This window comes from Chroicocephalus ridibundus, chromosome 5, assembly GCF_963924245.1.
Source record: "Chroicocephalus ridibundus chromosome 5, bChrRid1.1, whole genome shotgun sequence".
In the NCBI taxonomy this organism is placed as follows: Eukaryota; Metazoa; Chordata; class Aves; order Charadriiformes; family Laridae; genus Chroicocephalus; species Chroicocephalus ridibundus.
The window spans coordinates 27,353,474-27,378,780 of record NC_086288.1 but is presented as its reverse complement, the minus strand read 5'-3'; the positions used below and the strand labels follow the sequence as shown (position 1 = coordinate 27,378,780).

The 25,307-nt window shown below is 39.1% G+C and overlaps 2 protein-coding genes across 5 annotated transcripts in view; one reads left to right on the top strand and one right to left on the bottom strand.

Moving 5' to 3' along the window:
- Positions 1 to 306: 306 nt before the first annotated feature.
- Positions 307 to 18,847, bottom strand: INTS12 (integrator complex subunit 12). Of its 2 annotated transcripts, none has more exons than XM_063337023.1 (7): positions 18,727 to 18,847; positions 12,162 to 12,325; positions 10,019 to 10,171; positions 9,282 to 9,469; positions 4,714 to 4,873; positions 3,417 to 3,569; positions 307 to 1,245 (listed from the first exon to the last, which is right to left on the bottom strand). In XM_063337023.1, the coding sequence occupies exons 2-7, from the start codon at positions 12,315 to 12,317 to the stop codon at positions 664 to 666; spliced, it is 1,392 nt and encodes a 463-aa protein (XP_063193093.1). In that variant the 5' UTR covers positions 12,318 to 12,325; positions 18,727 to 18,847; the 3' UTR covers positions 307 to 663. The 2 variants fall into 2 exon arrangements, with proteins under 2 accessions (XP_063193093.1, XP_063193094.1); XM_063337024.1 differs by lacking the exon at positions 18,727 to 18,847 and adding an exon at positions 13,910 to 14,037.
- A 47-nt stretch (positions 18,848 to 18,894) lies between these two features.
- The window catches only part of GSTCD (glutathione S-transferase C-terminal domain containing), a 72,893-nt gene continuing 66,480 nt past the window's right edge, over positions 18,895 to 25,307 (top strand). The window contains exons 1-2 of one of the 3 annotated variants that reach the window (XM_063336870.1): positions 18,895 to 18,940; positions 23,133 to 23,294. The gene's annotated coding sequence lies outside the window, so the exon portion shown is untranslated. Of the gene's footprint in view, positions 18,941 to 19,056; positions 19,450 to 22,712; positions 23,372 to 25,307 lie in introns of those variants that run through there. The other 2 variants (XM_063336871.1, XM_063336872.1) reach the window with 2 other exon arrangements.

Sequence of the window (25,307 nt, the reverse complement as noted above, 5' to 3'; positions counted from 1 at the left end):
GCGCTCTCTTCTCCTCCCTCAGAGAATTTACAACAACAAAACGACCCATGAAGTTTCTCACTGTATAAAACCAAAATAGGCCACTTAAAATTCTCACTTTAAATAGAATATGTTGTTTAACAGTTAATTTTTAAAATTGTTTAAAAGAAAACACATTTTTTCCCCTAAGGAACTGTATTATTTTGGATAAACTCCATTAACTCTGCACAATATAGACAACTCTGAATAGCTGAAGCATTTAAGTATTGGAAAATGGGGTGAAAGAAAAGCAGCAATGATTTCCCAGATTAATAATATGTTTATTAATAATGTTTAAGAATGACAGTTTCAGGAAGTTCAATTTATTAAGTGTCCACATAAATCCATTTGGGTTTTTTTTTTTATACTCCAAAATACCCAACTTTTACAATTTCAAGTTTCAGTGCTTTGAGCTAAAAACCAGGAGCATACAATTGTGAATTCCTCCAACATATTCAATTTATAGATTTGCAAAGTCAGAAGGAATACTAGGATTATCAAAGTTTGACCTCCTGTATAACATAGGTTTTGGGCTTCCCTGATTTAACCACTGTTTCAGTTCAGTAATCGGGGCATTTTCTTTAAGAAAAACAGCAATGCAGCCATTTCACAGAACACAACCAACAAAATTAGCAAGCAGCCATACTACTTCTTGAGTTTCTTTTGAGCAGCCTTCTTCTTGACCATTTGTAACCTTTTCATAGCATTGAGCTGAGATTCCTGAGAAGTCGGGCCTTTTAGGGAGGTTGACTGATTACCAGTATCTGTTGTGGTTTTGCTTGTGCTGCCCCCACTGTTACCTGCAGTCCCACTGTTGCCATTCCCACTGCTCACCTGGCTGCTGGTGCTCGGCGCAGTACTGCTGGGACTAGGAAGACCTACTTTGCTGACATTGTCACTGCTTACCGAACGGCTAAGAGTGGTTTTCCCCAGTGTCAGAGGTGGAGGAGGTTTCAGTTGAACAGGGCTTGTGCTGTTGTTGGCAGAAGCTATTTTTGACCCTAGTCCTGTTTTGGAAGTTGCCAACCCTGACAAACCCACAGGTTTCTGGTTATTTGAAGAAGCTGCAGGTTTCCCACTGGTGCTCTGTGCTGTTGATCCCAGTTTGGCAGTTGATGGGTTGGCAGAGGAGGTTTTGGCTGCAAAAGCAGCCCATCCTGTAAGGCCACTGGTTGCTGAAGAGGAAACACTTGTACTGGATGAGTTTCCCGAAGTTGCTGCTGAGGTCTGAAATAAATAAAGCATTCTTATTATAGTAGCATCTATTTGTGTAACACATCACAGCAGGAATAGGTTGAGCCTCTGTTTCAGTTCCCAGGAACACCCAATGGACAATATTTCGTCACTGGTCACTACAGTTAAAAGTATTAACAAGAAAAGGAAAGGATGCCAGGTGCAGCCAACTTTTAATTTCCCAGCCACATAAAACCAATATTGCCTTTTCTTCCCTTTCTTCTATACAGCTAGCAGGCTATCATATGGCACTCCGATCCCCTCATAAACTCTGAAAGATGGTTTAACTGAAGTGCTACAAAAAGCCCAAATTTGTGAAGTATATAAAAGGGAGGCAAGAAACCACCTTTTATTGTTTACTGTTGTTACCTGGTGTCACTTTTTAACAAGATGACAGATGCTCAGGCAAAAATCAGACACTGAGCAATTAAGTATTGCATTTATTACGGTCTTTTAGTCAAACTAGCAGTGTCTAAACTTTTTCCTTCCTTCCCTCCTCTTGGTTCATAGCAGCCTGTACCATACATACAATGTAAAAAAATAAAAAAGTCACTGGACTTCTTTCCTGCAGTCTTCCCATGCAGGTACTGCAAAACCCAAAACTTTCTGCAAACAGCTTTCCTTGTCTGCAAAGTGCTATACACATTAACTGCAGTTCCCATACCTTAAACCGTGTAATCCCCAGTTTTCAGATGGGGATAATACACACATTGAATTATGAAACCAGAGTTATATCAAACAGTGGAGTCAAATGGAAATCAGACCCCTCTATTCGAGTAATACCCCTTCTATAATATATCCAGACAGTTTCTAAACAGTAAAGATGATGGATGAAATCGGGCCTCACTCTTACAACACATTTAGGCACATAAAATAACTCTGTGGAGGTGAATAAAGTTATTCACAAGTATAAACGCTTCAGCAATAGCCATTATATTATTCACGATGGTTTGCATCCAAGCAGAGCAACAGCAAACATAACTTTGAGCAATGAATAACAGCTTTGATTCTGAGCTAAAGGTGTGTTTTCCTAGGAAAGGGTCTTGCTTTGTTAGACTACTACCCTGCTTCTGGTTTAGCACCTTTGAGCAGCTTGTGACACGTTTATTAAATAACTGGAGAAACAGAAACATGAGGCAACATATATAAGAAGCAGCCATGTCCTAAATTAGGCCTCACAGAGTCAGCTAGAGTTTCCCTATTATCATGAGAAGCCTTCAATCAAAATATGCCTATATAACTTTACCACAGAGAGCAAATCATAGTCCCAACCCCCCCCGCCACAGGCAGGGACACTTTTCAGTAGATGAGGTTGCTCAAAGCCTCACTCAACCTGGCCTTGAACAATTCCAGGGAGGGAGCGTTCACAACTTCTCTAGGCAACCTGTTCTGGTATCTCACCACCCTCATACTAAAGAATTTCTTCCTAATACCTAATCTAAATCTATCCTCTTTCAGTTTAAAACCATTACCCCCACATCCTATCACTGCACTCCCTGATAAAGAGTTCCTCCCCATCTTGCCTGTAGGCCCCCTTTAAGTACTAGAAAGCTGCTATAAGGTCTCCCCAGAGCCTTCTCTTCTCCAGGCTGAAAAACCCCAGTTCTCTCAGCCTGTCCTCATAGGAGAGGTGCTCCAGCCCTTGAATCATCTTTGTGGTCCTCTTCTGGACCCGCTCGAGCAGGTTCATGTCTTTCTTATGTTGAGGGCCCCAGAGCTGGATGCAGTACTCCAGGTGGGGTCTCACCAGAGCAGAGTAGAGAAGGAGAATCACTTCCCTTGACCTGCTGGCCACACTTCTTTTGATGCAGCCCAGGATACAGTTGGCTTTCTGGGCTGCTAGCAGACATTTATGAGGATTTCTACTTGTATAAAATATAATTAAAAAAAAATATCTGTAGACTAAATTCTGTTCTCTCCCTTGTAACATAAAAGAAACCAGTGAAGAGCTGGATGCTTTAGGGACTTATAGTTGAATTGAGGGTTTTTTCCCCACTCTTTTATGTTAATCCAAAACCACTATGCCATGGTACTACTCAGTACCCATAGTATAGCAAACTATTTTCATGCACGTGTCTTGTAAGAAAAGATTGGTCTGATTGAAAAAATGATAACCCATGCAGCAAAATGTAAACTCTTCCTCTGGAAAATTCAAACTACATTACCTTGACTTCTGTTCTCTTGAATGCTAGAAAAGTTGGTGGGGTCTCAGGTTTTAACTTTATTTCTGGCTTCTTGACCAATGGGTCTTTCACAGCTGGTGCAACTGAAACCACTGCAGGAGCTGGTTTTTGAGGTGGTTTTTGTGTCTTCTGAGCCTGTATAAGTGGTAGGAAAAAAAACCCCAAATTAGTTATGGGCCCCATAACATTGATTGTTTTGACTGTTCCCTGGGCCTTCACAGAAATAAGGCAAAGACAGGCGAACTTGAGGAAGACAGCGGCATAATTCAGCAGTACTGGGATGCAGGCTGTAAGAATCTGCTAAGAAGCAGCAGGTAAAATGGTAGAATTTATGCTGAAACATAAAAAGGAAAGGGCATATTGACGGCAAACACTGAATGGGTGCAATCGCTATCCTATGCAAAATCAGACCTCAAGCAAACACTCCTCTGAGTTCAAAAGCCTGATGATCATCAGAATAATAATGTATTTCAGTCAGTGACGACAACTCCTAGATCAGGATCTTACATTGCCACCTCCTCTTGTTTCTTACTAGAGGCATTTCAATAGATAACAATTTGCTAAGTTATCGTACAACAGTTCCAAAACAGAACACAATATCTGCTCTATAAAAGGGTTTGATTTTAAAAGGTCAGAACTAAAGTCATGTGAACTAATGGTTAATGTTTCATGCACCCAAAGATGCCTTCTTACTCTGATCTTTGTTTCTCATAATGAGATGAGTGAAATTTCTGTGGGATCAGGAATAATTAGTCTGTTAGGTCAAGAAATTAACATGCAGATCAATCAAAATAAGGGGATTTTTTTTCCTGGAATGTGCTACCCTCAGCTTATTGTTGAGCTTGAGAACACTCAACACAAGATCTGGACCAAAATTTGCAGTCTTGTCTTACAGGAAAACATCCATTCATGTCCTAAGCTGAGAAGAAAATGGAAACTCTAGGGCTATTTGGCAGACACATACTAAAAAGTGAGTATCACCTGAAATAAAAAAACCACACCTTTTCAACTGCTGCTTACCAAGTAGGAAATAATCCTATTTCATTCTTATTCACTCAACTTCTGCTTTTTAAAAAGCTTTGTTTAAAAAGCACATTACAGAATACTCTTTGAGATGCTACATTAAAAAACACAGCTGCAGCAAGGGAAGCACTGCTGAGAAAAATGGTTCTCCAACATACTTGCACAGATTTCTGCAAACCATAAAATACTCTCATGTATTAGAAATAGCCTGCTGTATTCAAATAGTGCTCATATGAAACAAAAAATTGACTCCTACCATTCTCTTCATCTGCCTGGTACAGCGGGCACAATACCATACAAGTCGAGGATCATTCACTTCCTTGTCTGTCACCTGAGGTTTATGGCAATCCTGGTGGTAGAGATTATGGCACTCCTGACACTCCACTAGCTGATTCCCAGAAGTAACTGTCATTTGCCTGCAGAGCAAATAGTTAAGAACAGATTATGAGAGAAAGCACTTAAAGGATTATCAATTGTTGGAAATTTTGCAAGGCTTAAGATAAAAACTAAAAATATTTTTGCTTTCACATATATTTTCTACCTGCGGCAAATGAAATGTATTCCTTTTCCTCTTGAAGGAGTTCTTACCAACAAATATTTTAGAATTTTTTTTTTTTAAAGGTAATTTCTTTCAAGAAAGTCTAAAACTTATCTAGAAATTCCAAAGCTATTAAACACGTGTATATGACACTTTTGATTTCCCTGTTTGATTTTTATATTAGAAATGTAAGTCTCACCTGCTTTGCTTCACCTCGGCATTTACGGATACCTCACTGTATACCAATTATTACTTCCTCATTATATTGGCATATGAAGGCCTAGTCTACATTTGGATAATTTTTCTGTAAGCTGTAGAGCAATACAGTTCATGAACAAATTATTTCCAATGACAAGCCTGTAAGAGTGCTTTCTGCTACAGGATTTAAATCACCCAAGCTGTATACTACTTTAAAAATGTTTTATTAGCCATCCTTTTGGTCCCTACTACACAAACAGACACTTGGAATTTGAGATAATACCAGAACCATGGAAAGATGGAATAGAAAGGATTAACTGTGCAGTCCTGCCTGGACGCAAACGTGTAAGCTGGTGATGAGGACTTAATTTTGCGTGGGCCTCTGGTGAAAGTAATCACGCTATATAAATGACAAATTAGTGATATACACATGACTGGGAGTATGTCTGTGAATTAGCCAAATACCATTTTCCTAATGATTTCTTCTTTCAGATGACAAATCAGGCTATTTAATTGCTAAGCTGCTTTTGCTCATATCCCCGAGGAGCAGGTATCCAGGTAACCATGGAAACTCTATTTGTAGATGGGTGGGGAAAGGTAATACCTTATTTCTTTATATAACAGGAAAATGAAGTCTGAAGGTATTGTCCATATGGAGACGAGAACATTTTCTAAGAAGTATTTTTCTTTTAAATGGGCTATGTAAGAACAGAGGGAGAAATCTTTCTGAAATTCCAGGGCCCATTATTTTAGATGCAGGACACTTCAAAACCTGTTTTGTTTGTTTTTCCTAAATAAACTGGGTCAGTACAAAGCACTGATGTTTCAACCTCATGTCTCAAGGGAGGAGACTCACCCTATTTTAAAAGTTACAAAGAACAATCCCAGACCGATTAAAAAAACATGAACTCTTCATGCCCAGAAACAAGTTAAACTGAAGTTATTTTTAAATGGTATGACAACCAAGAAAAAAACGTAATCATTTTTTTTACCTTCAGAAAACAAACAAACAAAAAAGGACTCATAAAAAATAAGGTTGTTCTTTCAAAACCAGGCTTTTTTAAAGACTTTTTTTTTGTGAGACAGAGCTCACTATCATCTGCAAATTGCATGTAGAATTTCTTCTTCATATAACTAAGAAGCCACATAACTGGTGCGTCTTGCTTTTCTAAGATCTGCAGGTATTGCAGAGGGTGAAGTTATTTTAATAGTCCTTCTCTCCCTACGCCTAACTTGGTATAAAAGAACAAGAAGAAAAACACCACAGGCATCAACATTCAATACTCCTAACTACTACGAAAATACATTGGACACTGGGCAAATCTTGAAGAAATGCTGAATGTCTCTACTTTAGTTTTTACATCTATAAAAAAGGAACAGTTAATATTCAAACGCACTCTTTTGCATTTGTGAACCCACACCTGGGTTCTTGTTAACTCGTTTTCTTAAGCAATACAAATATAAACCCTTTGGCAATACAAATATAAACCCTTTGGCTACGAACCCCACCTATTCTGCAAGTGGACATGATGTTTTCATTCACAATTGATTGATTAATTGATTGAGTTATTAAAAGATGTCATTTTCTCAATACTATTCATACTTGAATTATTTTATAGAATATGCAGTGCTTTTGTATTTCATATGTTATTATATCAGCTCAAGATGGCCAACCCCAAAAAGGGCCCACATGTTGAAAGCTGAGCATTAAATAGTGGAATACTGTCTAACCAATGTGTTGGATTCAGAAAGTCTGAAGCATGAGTACTCTGAAAAACACCTTGTCCAGCTTGAGATGGAGATCAAGAACCACATGACATCAGTTCCAGCAGATTTTATGTAAAATGAAAACAAGTCCTAAGCATTGGGTGACTGTTTCCATCGCCTCTCTCATGGTATGTTTCTTTCCCTGCTGTGTTTCTCCCTCCCTCTGGTATCAGCTTAATGACAGCTATTTTAGTTATAGACTCATAGAATGGTTTAGGTTGGAAGGGACCTTAAAGATCACCTAGTTCCAACCCCCCTGCCATGGGCAGGGACACCTCCCACTAGACCAGGCTGCTCAAAGCCCCATCCAGCCTGGCCTTGAACACTTCCAGGGATGGGGCAGCCACAACTTCCCTGGGCAACCCGTTCCAGCGCCTCACCACCCTCATAGTGAAAAATTTCTTCCTGATATCCAATCTAAATCTACCCTCTTCCAGTTTAAAAATGTTACCCCTCATCCTATCACTACACGCCCTTGTAAAAAGTCCCTCTCCAGCTTTCTTGTAGGCCCCCTTTAGGTACTGCTTGCCACGTGGACATTGAGACATTGACCGCAACTCTTTGAGTGCAACCATCCAGCCAGTTCCTTATCTACCGAGTGGTCCATCCATCAAATCTGCATGTCTCCAATTTAGAGACCAGGATGTCATGCAGGACAGTGTCAAATGCTTTGCATAAGTCCAAGTAGATGATGTCAGTTGTTCTCCCCTTAGCCATCAACGCTGTTAGTTAGCTAAGATAGACACACCTTTTGCAAGAGCACTAAGAATTTGTGCCTTCATCAGCCAGATTAAAAACCGATTGTGGAACAGCTAACGGAACCACATACCTGGCCTATCCTTTTCAAAGCAAAGTCTTGGCCACAGTAGGCACAGTAGTTGCATTTTCCTTCCTTACTTTTTTTACTTTGCAGGCATTTCTCAGTTTGCCTGTATGTTTCTCATTTGCCACGAAGATGCAGAATTAATAATCCACAGCAGCTCAAGACTGTCTAAACAAAACTTTTCTTTATGTCTTCCTGCCAAAGAAGTTAATATCATACTGTTTTTAGTAGCATTTTAACATACCGCTGAACAGGGCTTTGCCCCTTTAGGAGACAGCAAAAACCAGAATTTGCAGGAAGAAAGGTAAAATTGAAATTTTTATTTCATACTTCAAATGTTTTAACTTCTGTTAACTGTTCTTCCTTTTTCCATGACTATAATAAAAATTTAAGCACTTGAGCTTACACGTGGGAATAATGTGACATGGAATCTCATCAGTCCACAATTGATTAACAGTATAATTAGCTGTAACAATGGAAATTTATCCTCCATGGACTGGCGACGCCTCCTTATCTGCACAACAGGAGTGACCATGGAAATGACCAAAGAACAAAGTTATAAAGCACAGTTTCCCAACTGAATTAGGCTGAGCTAAAATATATACTGCTACCAAAAGGCCAGTCCCACCTTCCTTTGTCCTGGCTCTACATCCCTGCATCCACACACGTGCCACCATAAGCATTTACACTCACTAAGTTGCCTGAAACCTAAACCTACTGAAACACCCAAGTGGAGACCTGATCCAGAAGCTGATTCAACTGATCACAAGCCTATGTGGGCAATACACCTCCTAAACAGGACAGGGAAGGAGGTACAACTGGGAGAGCCAAACTGTTCCTTCTGGCAGCAGCAGGGGCTTACAGGGATATAAATCACTTGTGAAACCAAATCCTGATTTGAGTGATTTGATCCCAGGATGGATATCCAAGAGCATTTTATACTTGTGTTAACACTAAATGTATTGTTAGTAAATGTTACCAAGATCCAATTTTTGAGCCCTTATTGAAAAGCAAAAAGAACATGTCTTGACTGTATGATATATTTAAACTGTTAACTGAAAAAAACGTGGTTATGTGTAAACTGATGTCAAATAATCAGGAAAAGAGGAACAACGCATACAGATCTCGTAATAATGCCACTAAAAGAATGTTTTCAGAAGAGAACTGGTTTTTTTTTTTTTAATGCTCATCATTAGTCGTTAATATTTTATCTTGTTTTCCAATAATTAACAATTAGTATTGGTCATGACAGGTTTTGCATCTTGTCTAGTTCTATTATTTTTCACTTGACCTTTCCTGAAGAAATGCTGGTTGTCTCATTAAAGGTTCCATTTTCAAGAAACCATTCTTATTCATGAAAGATCCTTAAATTTGTTATTAATTTTGGAGATGTGCTTAAGTGATTTCCAGAATAAAAGCTACAGGAAGCATTAACTCAAAAGTACACAGAAAAAAAAAAAGGCAACTACACAATTGCAATGGAGCAACGTGGACTTACCTGCAAACAACACAGGCTAATCCCATTTCCATAGCAAAGTCATCAGCACTGGTTTCCTCAAAGCTAGATAAATCAGGCATGGATAAATCCTTGCTTGTCTGAACCGTAATAGGAGAGGAACGAGCCTCTTGCTTCTCTAGTCTGGGCTTCTTTGGTGTATCAGCTCCTTCAGCAGTATCCCCTTTTATCTATTACACACACACACGCACAGAATGGGAAAACATAAAAAGCTAATGGATATTATTAAAAGGAGAAAATGACTGGAACAATTAGGTTAGCAACATAAGAAGGTGTACTTTACATAGCATGCATACAACTTATTTTCCTTAGATATGTGTTTTCTTCAAAATATTTATGAACTAGAATCTTAAGTCCACTTTTTGTACTTCAAAATACTGGAAAAAGCTTTGGGAATCCCACATTTCGGATTGATACATTTTAGTAACCTCTTATTATCAGGATAATTGAAACATAGAATCATAGAATGGTTTGGGTTGGAAGGCATCTTTAAAGGTCATCTAGTCCAACCCCTCTGCAATGAGCAGAGAAAATATTCACAGAGTAATTATAACAAGACTTTCACTGGATTGCCCAAATGGCAACATGATTGGATGCAGCACACAGGCTATGCCCAACTAGATGAGTTGACTTACACAGGTTAAAAAGGAGAGCTTTTGTCTAAAACATCTTCAAGTCTGTTAACCGAATTATTTCATTAGAGAGCAACAATCACTTACTTTATCAGCAGATCTCTTTTCTGTTTCTTTTTTCACCTTTTCTGATGCAGTGGGCTTGCCATTGTTGTTGCCAGAAGGCAAACTAGAAGAAGCTTTAGGCTCTTGCTTACTGGAAATAGGTTTGGTAACAGATACTTTCGGTTGCTCTACTTCCTAAAACCAGAAACAAACATTGAAGGCAAACACTACGACCCTACACTTGAGTTACTTCCTAGTTTACAATTAGTTAGGTAACAGGTTAGGTAAATAACATGTCATACAGCATTGATCACCTATATATACACTTTTTTTTTTTAACATTTCTTAAATATTTTCATATCACATCAACAAATTAGTGGTTTAAGCTGAAGTCAATTATTAAAACCTCCCCTTATCACTCACCTTCCAGAGGAAAAGGTCCTCTTTTTCCAAAGACACATCCTCTTTGGAACATTAATTAAAAAAGAAAACTTTTCTGCTTTTAAAATTCAAAGAGATAATGAACACAAATTTTCAGATAGTTCTGAGGACAAAATCAATATAAGCTGAAAACATAAGTTGACATCTGATGTCACCAGCTTCATTCCCTCATTGAGGAAAATATTGACCTCTGCTTAATCTCAGTCCATATTCACCTATCAGATTAATAAATTTAGATCTCAACAGAAATCAATAGTTCTTATTAATGATGCATTAGTGTCAGCAATGGATAATAAGCGAGTCCATAAATGAGTGATTAATCACAGCAATGTGCATGAGCAAGGTACCCCCCACCCAGCTTGCTAAGAAGAGAGTAATTCTCTGCTGTGTACTGGGATAGGTCCCGAGCCCTGAGTTTCAGCTCCCCCAAGTTTGCTGACTTTTTGTTGCATCCAGAGTCAGAAATGGATTTCCTCATCTGCCTGACTGTGGTAATCCTGCGCTCCTTACTCTGTTCTTGGATTTTATGGTCAACCACAAATTAATCCAGCAGCCTGAGAATGCAAATAAAGGAATCTTTGTACTTTTTCAATTTCTGAGCTTTGCAGTCCAGCTGACACTGCAGACACACTGAAAAGAGGGGAGCAAAAGATTTCTTCCTCTGGTCTGAGCCCCAGTGTCACCTGAGGGCAAGTGACTACCAGCTGACCTGTTATTAGAATTGTCTTCCCAAACCCCTTTGTACTATCATTCGTCTCCCTGCTTCCTCTTTAAACTACAAACCAATGCTTCTTTGAGCTCTGACGCAGAGGGCTCCTGAGAGTTTTGAGACTTGTGTTAGACGGAAGTGCAGTTTAGGTTTCACAGAGTTAACAATCTGAATAGAAAGGACATTACCAGCATCATGTATATGGTAGCAGTAATAGTGCCTTTTAGTTATTCGGAACCACGTACACGTGGAAATGAAACATTACTAATATATCAGCATACGGACCATCATTAGAACATACCAGGCTGACTTCTAGGCTTCCTAGGGGAGAACTACCTCATTATCCATATGGCGATACATAGCAATATGAGGATGTCCCCACTTGGTTATTTCCATACACTAATCTCAGATTCATATATCCTCCCTAGCAGGTGGTTAGCAATTTTCAGTAGACGGAAAATAATGTTTGTCCATTGGAAGGTGATGGTTTCAGCCTGCAAATCATTTCTGCTTCGAACCATTTGATGCTCTTCATTCTCATATGACTTCATCAACAGAATTTCAAGAAAAGAGATCCAGATTTATGACTAAATAGCTAGTTTTGTTTCATATTTCTCTGTGGCAAAAATCACGTGCATTTCAGAGACCTTTCAGCTCTGATTGTAACTGGATAAATCCATAATTTTAGGTTAATTTTAAATAGCATGTATGATAGCTTACTAACAAAAATATCAAAACCAACATAAAAAGTACTATTACAAAGTCATGACACTTGCAATATACTGTTGGATAACTCTTTTACAGGTCTTGGTACGTCAACAAGATAAAGCGACTTTTTTTTTCATTAACTTCAATTAATCAAATGGATTATGTTGCATAAAAGAGAAATGAGGAATATGAACATTCCATAATTACTTATTCTTTTTCCTCAATTTCTGATTCTCTTTTAACTTTTCAGCTATAAAAGATGACTTAGCAATAGCAGGAGCTTTAAAAAGTCATACAAAAATGACCCATGCTCTTTAATACTAATACCTTCTGAGACGGACGATAGCTTGAGTCAGTCCCTCTGGCCAAAGACTCATCAAGAAGCGCTTTCAGTTTTTCAGCAGAGTCCTTACTCTTTGAATGCAAGAAGCCCAGGGCTTTCAAAAAAATAGGATCGAGCTCCAAGTTCACTGTAGCAGCCATAGCGGTGTCTTTGGAGAAGAAAAGAAAAGCAAAAAAGAAAAACAACGACAACTTTATTCACATGGAGCATAACTCAAACAGCACGTGGCTAACTATCCCACAGAAGATTTTAAATTTTTTCTGTAAAATTAAATTATATTAAATCACAGCAAGGATGATATGTGAATTAATTATCATCATTAGAGGATGACCGATTGTGATCTTCAGAATTTAGCTTTACAGCTGAAATGATGTAAAATTAATTCTTTGGCACATTTGATGTTCAGAAACTAAACTCATCATACTTGCATAAATGGAACAAATATTCCATATTCTTGTTACTCCATACATACAGAATATTGAAAAGTATGCAAAGTAAGTGTAAACGTCAAGAAAAGCAATTACTACTCCTCTTCTTAACATTATTTGTACATACAGTGATTTCTATCTCATTGTGTATCTAGGAATAAGAAAGAAAAATCCCTACTTGTAGAAAAATTAACTTTTGAAACTTCGAAAAGCACAGCTCATTGTAATATACAAAATGAGATATAAACCAGCTAGTATAGAATTTTATATATATTAAAAATCTGAAAAAATATATTGTCGATTTTTAAATTTAGCTGAAACAGTGAGAAAAATTAGTCAGATTGTGATTTATCCAAGTCTCCTTGTGACAGCCTAGATTTTTATGTCAAGTAATGACTATCCAGAGCTCTAAGATGCCATAGTGTCAATGTAAATGGAATAAAGTGAGGAAATGGGTAGAATGGGTTTGAAAAAATATGTTTGCTTCATAGTAAGACATTTCTGCACTCTGGAGCCCACTCTGTTAATTTAACAAAAACTGTAAGGAATTGCATTTACAACAGAAATTGTCCCTACAAAGACAGCTATCTTTCTAACTTAATCAGTAATTAACAATTGATAATTTAAGTAATAACATGGGAAGGGAAGCTTCCTGCTCTTTTCCAAAATAGATGAGAAGCGGTATTGTTAATAATCCCTTCAAATCTCATTTGAAACACATCAGGACATGGGTTTTTTTAATACAGTAATCTAGAAGACATTCTTGAAAAGGCTTTCAGCAGTTCTGCTCAAAAGCACTGCCTGGACAGCTTTTTCAGCTGGAGCTTCCAAGGTTTTGTCTGATGAATTCCTTTTGATATTCAAGGCAGTGAACTTTTACCTCTCTGGCCAAAACATCAGCAGTGGCAGCCTGCTCCCTCAATACTTGCCTAGAAGTCTCCAGGAACCTTTATCTCATGCTGAGCTTTCACGAGACACCAGAGAATCGCTCGACTAAAATCATCAAGGAGTTCGACATCCAGTAGACTTCACAGGGTTTTTATCAATGGACCCAGCAGAGAGTTAAGAATCCTCTTCAAGAGCCTCTTCTCTCTTCCTTAATCTTTGCTACTTGTCAAATCATTTTTTGGTGGCCACAGAACTTCTGTTAGTAAGTACTACACACCAGTTACTCTGCTTTTTCACTGATCAAGCAGAGACTGCGGTGCAAGCCCCATCCCGACAATTCAGTCTCTCTCTGATGTTTACAAAAAGTGAATTCAATGCATGTGGAAATCACATACCCTCTTTTTTTATGCATCTACCTCTGATAAATTTTCAGGCTGTTCCTGAGTTCTGTGGATAGGTTATCTCTTCCATTTCTTTGTTCTGTGAATATGCCTTCCAAGTTTCAGTACCATATAGTCTTAAATTAGGACTTCGCTAAACCCTCTGTTGAATGAAAACAGTAGAATTAAAACACTAATTTCAGAAATTTTTAATAGTTCCCTGTTAAAAAAAATCCTTTAAGTTCTTTTCTGAGGCTTCTAGGAGTATATACTTGTGTATGTGAGGAAGAGGTAGCCTCAACAGTCATTAGCTGCCAATTCAGGATGCCTGGAGTATTCAGAGAACAAGTGTAAGAATACTAATTCTGTTTTCATCTTTCTGAAGGTAACACTTCCCAGATTTTTTTCTGGCTCTAGCTTTTTAAAGACATCTATTGCAAAGGAACTGTTAAAATCCAGATTTCAAAAGGGTTCTCTGTATTTATTCTTTCATTTGCATATGAAATTGCAGCAATTCTTTCTCTGCTCTCAAGGGTAAATTACAATGTCATAGGCTAGTACAGTTATAACTAACATATCACAAGAAATTTCTCATGAGAAGGGAGGGCACTGGGCTTATTAAACAGGTCAAGTACACTCAGTTGAGGCATATAGTTTCAAATAAAAAAAAAAAATCTATTTGTAAGTTAAAGAAGGTAAGGATATTTAATAGAAAAACGAACACAATAGCTGTCTTAAAAATAGCATTATCTGGAAATAGTAAATTGATAAATATGCTCTCCTTACTGGATCACAATAACACAACTGTCAAACAGGCTAATACCACTAATTGGCCTGCTCCAAAAGGCAAATTATTGCCTTTGGTAGTGGCCTTTTCAGATTAGAACAGTGGTTTGATACTTACAAACCTAAGATCCAATTACATTCATTCACGTTTTCATTCATAAACTGCTCCTCTGGTGGTGAAGTCGGCATATAGCAATTTGACAGCCAAGGAGCAAGAATAGTACAATGTTTTAACAATGATGCCATAGGTTATTCTGCGTGAGAGCACTCCTTGACTTCCTTGTTGAAGTGCAATCTTTGTATAGGAAGTAATGCAAATGTTGTTTAGGAAGAAAAAATAGGGGATAAAAGTGAATATGACACCGCCTTTGTGTAGCAGTTTGATAACGCAGCTGTGAGATTAGAGGGCTGTGTTATAATCCTTGAACCCAGAGCAGAACTGGTTTTGCACAAAGCAGTATCTGAAGGGAACATGCAGGCAACTCGTGGAGCAGGGACAGGAACTCAGGCGCACCCTTTTGCGACTAAGCATTAACACATTAGCCTAGTTCTAAAAGCACCTTTCTTAACTTAGGTCTCTGTTTGACACTTTTTCACTATTGTATAAGAACTATTTAATAATGGATAGACAATGCCAAATATAAGGTAACAAAACTCTCTGAAGTATCTGAGATCATATTAAAAATACTACATGGTACAATCATGGAATAACCTCACAATGAGGACTACTTTAAGTGGTTTAAATCCCTACGGGGGAAAAGAAAGGTTAATTTCCGGGTTGTTATTCTTAAAAAACCTAAGAATTTTTTAAGTCTCTCATTTCTTGAGCGTACTATTGTCTTTTGCCAAATACATACAAGCGTAATTGAGCGCTATACATAATATGCAGTCTTCCAATTTAATAGACTTGTTAGATTTCCAGGGTGTAAGAGCCCCTTTCTTCTCATTTATTTGCCCGCTATTATTTTGCATGCCTACACATGTATTATCTCGTTCGTCATAACTTTCAGTTAAATGGATCTACTTACAGTACATTTTCAGATATGGTCATATTTTCATCCGTCTGTTTCTGAACTCCTACATCTATTATTTTCTGAGATAAGTGTACAATTGAAGATATTTTTTCAAGAAAGTGCACAGCTTCAATTTATATTGCAATGCTATTATCAAACCCTTTCTTTATAAACTCATCAATACTTTTACTTTTCACTGACACTGATGATTAAAAGGACTTTCACTCACATATATTTTTCAGCTACCTTCAACATCTTTAGGAATCAATTTAAAACACAGTAACGTTAATCAACAGCACGAAATTCCTTCCAATGCGCTACACTGTGTTCATCAATAATTAATTTCACTTACTACCATAATATCAATTCACCTTCTTTTTTTTGCCCTTTGGATTCTTAGGTTCCGCAGGATTTTCTCTCTTCCTGACTAATCTAATAACTGTGATAGTGGCAGATTTTGCTTATTTACCAATAACGCCTTTTCCAGCTCACTTTCAGATTTAATTAAAGTCTTAATAAAGTAGATCAAGGAAAATCTTAAAAGCAGGAAAATCTGAACTTCGATTTTCAGTTTTTGTTTTAGTATCTTAATCAGGACTTGATTCACTACAACATAATTTCTCCCTTGAGGGATATTCCAGAACTCACACACTTTAGTAGTCCAGACAACTGTATTAATCAGAACAATTGTATTAATCAGTTCTCATTTATTTTGACATCTTTTCCAAAGAATTTTAGAAGACTGGAGTAAAATCTTCTGCTATGGAGTTCCTAGTACTGGTATCCTTCATTTTACATTCTATTCTACAGCATATTTTATACTGTACTTTTAAATTAGTATTTCAATCAATATCACAGTAACCTGTTTATCCGTAATTCCTAATATTACACTATTGCCCTACATTTGTTGTTTTCTACTCCTTACGAACAGTACATTATTTAAGAATGACAGAATCATTCCCTGCAAGGGACCCCAAGTGGTCACCCTGTGCCACCTCCTGCTCAAAGCAAAGTCAACATTGAATTCAAAGCAGCTTGCCCAGGACTTTGTCCAGCTGGGTCTTGAAAACCTCCGAAGACAGGAATGTGGTGAACCTTCTGGGCAACCTGTCCCAACACTTAACTGTCCTCATTTCCTTACTTCAGACTGGAACCTTCCCCGTTCCAACTTTTGCTGTCTCTCGTTCATCTGCAATGCATCTGAGAAGAAAGACTGGCTTCATCTTCTCAACAATCTCCTCTTAGGTATATAAAGGCTTCCATTAGGTCCCCCTAAGCTCACAGCAGATGACATCCCACACTCTCCTTTCATCTTTAGATCTAGTTATTTTGTCATAGAGCACAAGCCAGTTGGTCAGGTATGACTTATCCTTGGTAGAGCCCAAGCTGGCTATCCTCAGTCACCACCTTATCATGCCTACAAATGGCTTGCTCCATGATAATGCTTCCACAGGTGGAAGCATTGAGATTGACCAGCCTCCAGTTCTCTGGATTGTCCTTCTTGCCCTTTTTGAAGATGAACGTAAGACTTGCTTTTCTTCAGTCTTTGAGGATGTCCCCCAGTTTCACAGCATTTCAAAGATGACCTAGAGTAGCTTCGGGAAGACATCGTCAGCTCTCAGCACCCTTGAATGCAGTCCAGTTTACTTGGACTTGTCAGGTAAACAAATCTCTGCTACAATCCTCTTCCACAACTTGTAGTTCCTCCTCTCTTTGAACCCTGCCTTGTGGCAAAAGGCCTGGGAGATCTTACTGGTGAAGTCTGAGGCAAAGACAACATCAACTATCTCACACTTATCTGACTTTGTCGTCACTAAAACACTGTCTCATTTAGCAGCAGCATTGTATTTTTCCTTGTAAATCATCTTAGTTTCAAATCTAGCTTAGCTTTGGCTTTCCTAACACCATCCCCACGCACCTGGGCAATATTTCTACATTCCTCCTTTGTAGCCTGTGTCTCCACTTTCACCTCCTGAACATGTCCTTTTTGCACTGGAGCTCTGTCATGAGTTCCCTTCTTAATCAAGGCCTTTTCCTGTTACATCTGCCTACATGAATAGTTGTGTTGCCACATTTACAAAAAACATTTATTGAAGTAAACTGAAGATAATTATACCTATGCAACCGAGATTTGCTAACCTCTACTACCACCAAGCTTCAATACTCTGCAAAAACGGACTTGAAGAAGCTGTTTAAACAGACGCCACTGCTCATTGGTTTGTCACTGGTAAACTGATTATATCTCCATTATTGTTTCCACCTTTCCCTAATTCAATGCCTACCAAAATTTATCAGGTTTACAAATTCTCTAGATATCATCCTCCCAGGGATTTCTCAGTGGAAGAAACAAATTTTAGTCAAAACTAAATGTCTGAATTAGTTACACCAAAGCCACGACCAGATCCTTTGCAACACACTTGCTGCAAGTTTCTCCCTGACATTTCCTTTAAGAATGAAGAAAAGGCCTCTTATCTGAAAGCCACTCTTTAAAGACAAAATACTTCAGAGAATAAGATGCCACCACCTTTTAATCCAAAAACATCCTATACTGTGGTTGAAACTTATACGCCGTGTATTACGGACACATCACCTCCATTTGGTTTGTTTCTCCCTAATTGCAGCCGGTCCCTATCGCGACAGAGGAGCTGAACCTCCCCTGTTCACCGCAGCGCAGCCAAACGCCGGGGCCCAGCGCCTCCTACACGCCTCAGGGCCACGAGTGGAAACTGACGGACACGCTGCCCCGAGGGAGAGCCCGCCGGGGCCGCGGGGACACTCCCGCACCCGTTACCGCCTTGGCCCGGTTTTCTCAAGACCGCGGCACCAGGCGCGCCCGTGTGCCAGGAGGGACCGTCCCACAGGGACAACGCGGCCGACGCCTCCCCGCCGGCTCCGCCCGGGCTCTCCTCGCTCCACAGGGGGAGACGGGGGGGGTAACGGCTGCCGAGGGTAACGGCCGCCAAGCGTGCGTGCAGGCTCCCCTCTTCCTCCTCCCAAAACCCCCTCTTCCCGGCGCCCGGCGAATTCGCGTCTAGCCGCCCGCGGTGCTCTTACCGGAGAGAAGGGTATGGGGGACCAGCCGCCGCTCGCCGCCCGGAGCCGAGTCCGCCGCCGCGCCGCTTCCCCCGGCGCAACCAGGGCCCCAACGCTGCCGTTCCGGGCGCGATCCCCGCGCTCTGTGGGCGGAGCGGGGCGGGTCCCGCGCGCAGGAAGGGGCGGAGTCGGGGCGGAAGCGGCCGGGCCGGGAGAGCGGAGCGGGCGGGGCGGGGTAAGCGGCGGTTGGCGCCTGCCTCGTGCGCGCGGGGGACGGAGCCGTTGGCGGGGGACGGAGCCTTTGGGGGGCGGGCCGTTACCGGGCTGCGGCCGCTGAGGGGGGCAGCCCCGGGGTTCCCCCCGGGCGGAGGGTCTCGGCGCCCCTGAGCGAGCCCTGGGGAGCCCCAGTTGTCTGCTTCCTGCCCGCCCGGGGTGCGGACGGCGGCCTCTGTCCGCTGCGCCGTTAGTTCTCTGGGCGGTGAAGCAGGGTTGGCTGGAAGCTCCCTGTTGGCGGGGTTTTGTGGGTGAAGAGCGGTAGTAGTTGATGGCGGGAAACGCGCTTGGAGCCTTCGTGTGTTTCATCTGACGCCTGGTGACTTATGGCTAAGCTTTTTGAGGAAAAAAAAAAATAAAAGGTTTCAGTGTTGACTGCCATATCCGGATTTTCTGGGCTGACAAACTGCTGAGAGAAACTTGGAGTGGAGGTTTCATGTAGTAGGTCCCCAAAGGAATTTTAACGGAGTGGTATTACTTTCTGCAATAACTGAATTTTAATATGCTGTCTCTCTAAAGTTTGACTTCTGTTCTTTGCAGCCTGTGTCATACTTTCTTGAACCATAAACAGCTTTTCTTTATTGATACGCCTGTCTGATATTCTGGTTTGAAGCTCTTCATGAAGAGCTTGTATGCTTCTCTTGCTTCTCTTTGGGTTCCCTTGAAGATGCAATCGTAGCCTTAAACTCATACAGTAAATTAATTGTCTGGACGGAACTATATATAACTCCAGTCTCCAAAGTTACCTGCCTTAAAGCACAAATATTACTTTGTGCTAAGTTAAATATTTGATGGAGGACAACTATGTTTTTAAATGACTTACTATGTTGAACAATTCTCAGATGTTAATGTGTATATTTAACAAAAGTTCTGTTTTACCATGTAATAGTCAACAAATAAATCAGGTGTTTTTCAGGCGCTAAAAGGAAGAGGCTATTTACGTATGTACTTATTTTTAATTTTTTAATTTTTCATTTTCCTGGGAAACATTTTTGAAAAAAACAACCATTTTCTTTATTACACGGTTAACACAGTGGCTCAGTGAAACCATTTTAACTGTTTTTTAGTGCATGTTGAAAGGGAATATGAAATGGTAACAAACAGTGCCATTAGTGAAAATTATACTTGCTTAATGTTTATTATTTTTAAATAGCCAAGGTGATTTTTATACGAAAGGTAGACAACATTATTTATCTCATCTTTAAGTTGCAAATCCTGTGATGTTCATTACTTCTCCCTTTCCCTCTTTCAACAGTGGCTACTGTAAAATAAGGCCAGTATAGAATAAAAAACATCTCTTCCCACAGAATTTATAGTCTCATTAGGGAAAGAAAAGTGCTGGGAAAAATATAATGAGTAAATAATGCATTGTAGGTTTTGCTAGTTCTGTGTTCATGTTTTGTTTTATTGTGTGTGTCTGTGGCTGCTTTTGTCTTAGTAAGCTGCCAAGGGACTAATAAATTTATTGCATTTAATGGAAGAGTAGTAGTTATGTGAAAATACTTAGGTGAGAGTGGGCAACCAGGTAGGCTATTAAGCCTTTCAAATGAAAGGCTGTGCATAAATCCCCGAGGAAGATGTACTCCGCAGGGCCAAAATAGTCTGTAAAGCCAGCTACCTTAGAAACAAAAATTATAGGAAACAAGACTTCATAAATGTTTTGCTTAGAGACAAGATGTTAGGAGGAATGCTCTGAAGTAAAAAATGGGAGAGGGATGGGATATGGTAGTGCAAGAGTGTAGTTCAGTTGGAGTGACTGTGCAAGAAGGCCTTCTTACAGGAAGCAATTTAAGGAAACACAGGTAAAGTCACTTATAAACAGAACTCCTGGACAGATTTATTTTGGTTTCTTTTCTGAGAGACTTGGGAATAAAAGTAGCCTGACTAGTTTTACAAGGTGTTCATAGACTGGATTTAAAAAAACCCCACAACCAACCAAACAAAACCCTAAAGGAAAATGTCTGATTTCTAGGGTTGCTGTAGGACAGACTTCCTGTGTGATGTTGAGCTAAAAATTCTTTTTGTGCTTCAGCTTTTTCACATGTATAATGGGAATACAGGAAACTTCCACTTTGCAAGCCTTTTGCGAGGAAAGTCTATGAGACGTTCAGTTACTGTTGTGATGAGAGGACACTGAAGTTTTTACAGTAACTAGCAATATAAATAAATCCAGACTGAATGCTTTGCTACTGTATTGAAATAAATATGTAATGAGTTGCAGAAGCCCATTTTGTTAAAAATACTTGTTAAAGTTCTTGTGGGAATTAAAGTATTAGAGTAATTCTGTTGATGTTGAAAAGCTCAATGCAAAAAGCAGAGTGGGGCTTTCCATTGCTAGCTCTCTTCACCTGGTAGTCTGAAAAAGTCTGTCTTCCTGGTCTGAAAAGTATATAACTTTAAACATCCCCATAGTTATTGTTTCCTGTAGTTTTCCAGTTTGATTAAAAATTGCTAACTTCTCCCTAAACAAGTGGAATAGCAACATTTAAATTCACGCAAAAAGTAAGAGAAAAATAGTAGTTAACAACATGTCAGATCAATAATTTTTGGTATATGGTTGCAGTAAAGGAAGAAGATTCAGTGCTTCCAGTTGTGAAGAAATATTACGGTGATCTAGTCACAGAAGAGGTAATAGAGATCTGTGGCATGCACAGAGAGTTGAATTGCCAGTGTGAACTAGGACAAACTTCAACGCTTGGGCTTTCTGACAGTGGTAGTGAATGCGGTTGTTGTGGTTTAGCCATGTATATGGCAAAGCTTGTGTACAGGACAAAAGTCTTGTTTCTTGTATTAGTTAATGTGCATTTTATTGATCTCTAAAATATCCGTTATAATGTTTTAATAAAGCTGCTCTCATCTTAGTAATTCTAGAAACAAACGTTGAATGAAGAACGAGGAAAACCTTTTGTTTGAATGGTTACCCTGTAATTCAAGATATGGGCCCTCTGAATGTAGCAGGTGGCTTTATGTTGGTCACTATCTCTCTGAGGCTGAAAAAGAAAATTTCCTAGATAAACTTTTGAGGTAGTTGATGAATGATCTTTTTGTGGCGAAGAGGTTTTAGATGTCTAGGGGAGTAAGAGCAAGAGAAACCTGCTGGATTAGTCTAAATCTTCTAACTTCAAATATGAATAAAAAGAATTCTTAAGTTACCATGGTAGGCATGTTATTTGGCAATTGCACAGTCTGTATGAAAGTTCTGTATGAGTTCAGAAGTTACTCTTTCCATGTAAGTGCTTTATGAAAAACAGAAGTGTAGAACTTTTAGCAGTGCTTTCTAAAGGTGGTAGAGAGACACACCTGTGTCGAAGTCAGAAAATGGGAGAAGGGGATTTACAAAAGATTTTCTCAGCAATTGACCTCAGGCCACTTTTTTTTCCTTCTTCATGTAGTAGGAAGTTCTAAATAGGTTAAAATTTCTTCTGCATTTATCCCATGCATTGTGAGCTCTGTAGTTGCAATGAAACTAAATCTCTAATAGAGACTTACTTTATTTGGAACGTCATTTGGCTGTTCAACTTGCATATCTATGAACAAAATACACTCAATTGCTATGTTTTGGCCTTCTGAAATCTCTTATGTAGAATACAAATAGATTAAAAAGCAAACCCCCCTTAAACTTTTGACTGTTTTAAAGGAGGATGGAAAAAAAAGTCCTTTGCTCCCTGATGATCTAGTATATTAAGAATTAACTTAGGAACAACTTATAGCTGATCAAGTTGCAAAAAGTAACTTAGAAGTATAAACCAAAACAGTGGCCTTCATTCCTTTAGAATTCTGAAAAATGTTGTCTTCTGCTGATCAGCTTTTAAGGGTGTTCACTTGGTAGCTGTTTAACATGAGCACTGTTAATTGCCTAACTCTTTGTCACCAACAGAAATATCACCTAATAAGCTTATCTGTTCTTCTTTGAGAATAGTACCTTCGTGTTAATAATTTGTATTTTCAGTTGGGTGAAACAAAGTGATGAATTCAATGTGAGTATTGGAAGGAGATGGGGGAGCAAACCTGAGCAAATTGACAAGTGAATCTTAACCTTCATGGAATCAGTAGTTAGAGTCTTAAAAATACTTGGTTTGGTGTTTGAGCCTGAATTATCATGAATGTAAAGATACATAATTTAACGTGTTTGTTTGGGCTTCCTTGGAATTTAGATGCAAGTTCTGTGGCAACTGTAAAGGAGGCGTGTCCCTGGACCACCACACTGGGCATAGCAAAGGAGAAGAGAAACAGCTGGAGGATGCAAACAGGAGCTTCAAGTGCAACATTTCTTTTGTTTTCCTGCTGAGTGAAGCTCATCTTTTCATCCCTTGAAGGTTAGCTGCAGAAACAGAAAAGTATTATTGTACTAAATGGACCCTAATTAAGAATCGAATTTGTTCCACTCCACACAGTAAGTTTGCTAACCCAGATCTAAATTGACCATATCAGTAGCAGAACAGGGAAACCAATTTCAGTGTTGTAGCACTGCAAATTTGAGAGAAGAAAGGAACTTTGGTACAAAAAGTAGTAATAGTATAGTACACAAGAAGAATTTAGGACTATATTTGAAAACAATGGGACAGTACATTGTAAAGATACCTTCAGGTCAGGTATCATGAGGGGGCCTTTAGTCGAGATCGATCTGATTGCCTGTATGAACCAAAATGAATAACTATCATATAAATGATTTGTTTCTCAGGGTCTGTAAATCATTTGTGTATGTAAGTACCTATTCTCAGATTTAAAACCCAGTTTTGTGAAATGTACAATGTTCTTAACTCTCCCTAAAAATCAAAGAAATGAGACATTTGTGTTTTTGTGATGAGAACTGGAGTTACCTCCTTCTCTGAAGTTTGTTCTGCTAAGCGTAAGGTATTAGTTGCTTGCAGTTTTTTCAGAAATTAGCAATTTACAGTTTGTTTTTATTTGGTTCAGAACTACTAACTGGAATGATTAATTGTTACTGTATTGATACTGTCGCTGTTTATGTGATTCCTTAAAAAGGAAGGTCTCGTAATATTGACCATAATTTTCATTTTTGGATTTTCCCTTACTCCTCCCTTGTAGGGAGGGTCTGCTTAGCCGAAACAGCTGCCTTAGCTTAACCTTTCTCCTTCCCCCTCACCTTGATGTGAGAATTCTTCTCTAAAATTTTTTATAAGTACTTTTTTTTTTTTAAACAAATCTGAATAGCTAATGAATGTTTTATGAATGAGTGGTACTTAAAATTTTTTGCTTTTTTCGGATAAATGTAACTGCAGCATGTGTGCAAAACCTAGCTACAGGAGAATCTAGCTATTGGAAAACTTATTAAAAATAACTGCCTATCCAACTAGAAGAAAATGTAGAAATAGCTTTTTTTTATATATCAGAAAATTCAACAGCAGGTATTGCAACTTCACTGTGAGCCCTGAGATTCCTGTCAATGAGCAATAAAATCTCTGTTTTTATTTCGGAGTTAATATAGCTATCTCTGTTTGAGCCACTAAGCTTCAAATTATACTGAGCATTTGAGCATTATGCTTACCTCTGTAGGCCTGTTCACTGGTTCTTTGCACTTCATGGAGGTAAAGCGTACAATTCTGTGGAGAGTTACTGGAGAAGTTTTTTTGTCCTTTGGGGCTTATGAGTAGATAGTGACAGGCAGGCAGTGGAAGACTGCTAGCCACAGAGTACAGTAACTTGTGTTGTACTGGACAGTCTTAAGTGAGAACCCCTCTCATAGGCTAAGTTTATTTTAAGCACTACCAAGCTTGTGTGAGGTGGCTTTACTTGAGGAAGCAGAATACAAGAAAGAACCAAATCGGAGTTTGAACTGACTCTGAGGAGAAGGTATAACAAGTCATGGGACTAGAGGGTACTATGCTGATTCAGCATGTGATACCAAGACTAGTTGATGTTATCTAGGTCTGAGCCACTGTCAAGTAATTTCCTGGGCTCCCTGTCAACTCCAGTTGCATATTTCTACCATGTCCTTTGCATGGGCACTTTTGCGGCTACATGCTGAACGACATTAATTTATTGCCCTGGCTGAGGGGGAAGAAAAGTCTTGGCCCTTCCTTCTCCCTTTCCCCAAAATAACTTGTTCTCAATTCTGCAAACTCTTCTGGTTTTACAGCATGAGCACAGCGCTGCTGTGTAAGTAGATCACGAGTGTGTCTGTTTCTGTGTTCTTTCTGTCTTTGTTCATTTAGGTTTGGAAAAATAATTCAGTCTCTCTGTCATAGTTAACCATGTTGCAGCTGAGTAGTGGTAAATTACTCTATGTTACAACAAATTGACCTTTGAAGAAGTTAGTAACCACCCTCAAGCTGTTTGGCCCAGCTGTCTCCCAGAGGTTCTCTCTT

Excerpts from the sequence above, each read along its gene's own strand:
- INTS12 (XM_063337023.1), bottom strand. The coding sequence starts at position 12,317 with ATGGCTGCTACAGTGAACTTGGAGCTCGATCCTATTTTTTTGAAAGCC. Across the intron at positions 10,172-12,161 it reads GCTATCGTCCGTCTCAGAAG|GAAGTAGAGCAACCGAAAGT; the intron begins GTATTAGTATTA and ends TTCTGGTTTTAG. Across the intron at positions 9,470-10,018 it reads AAAAGAGATCTGCTGATAAA|ATAAAAGGGGATACTGCTGA; the intron begins GTAAGTGATTGT and ends TGTGTGTAATAG.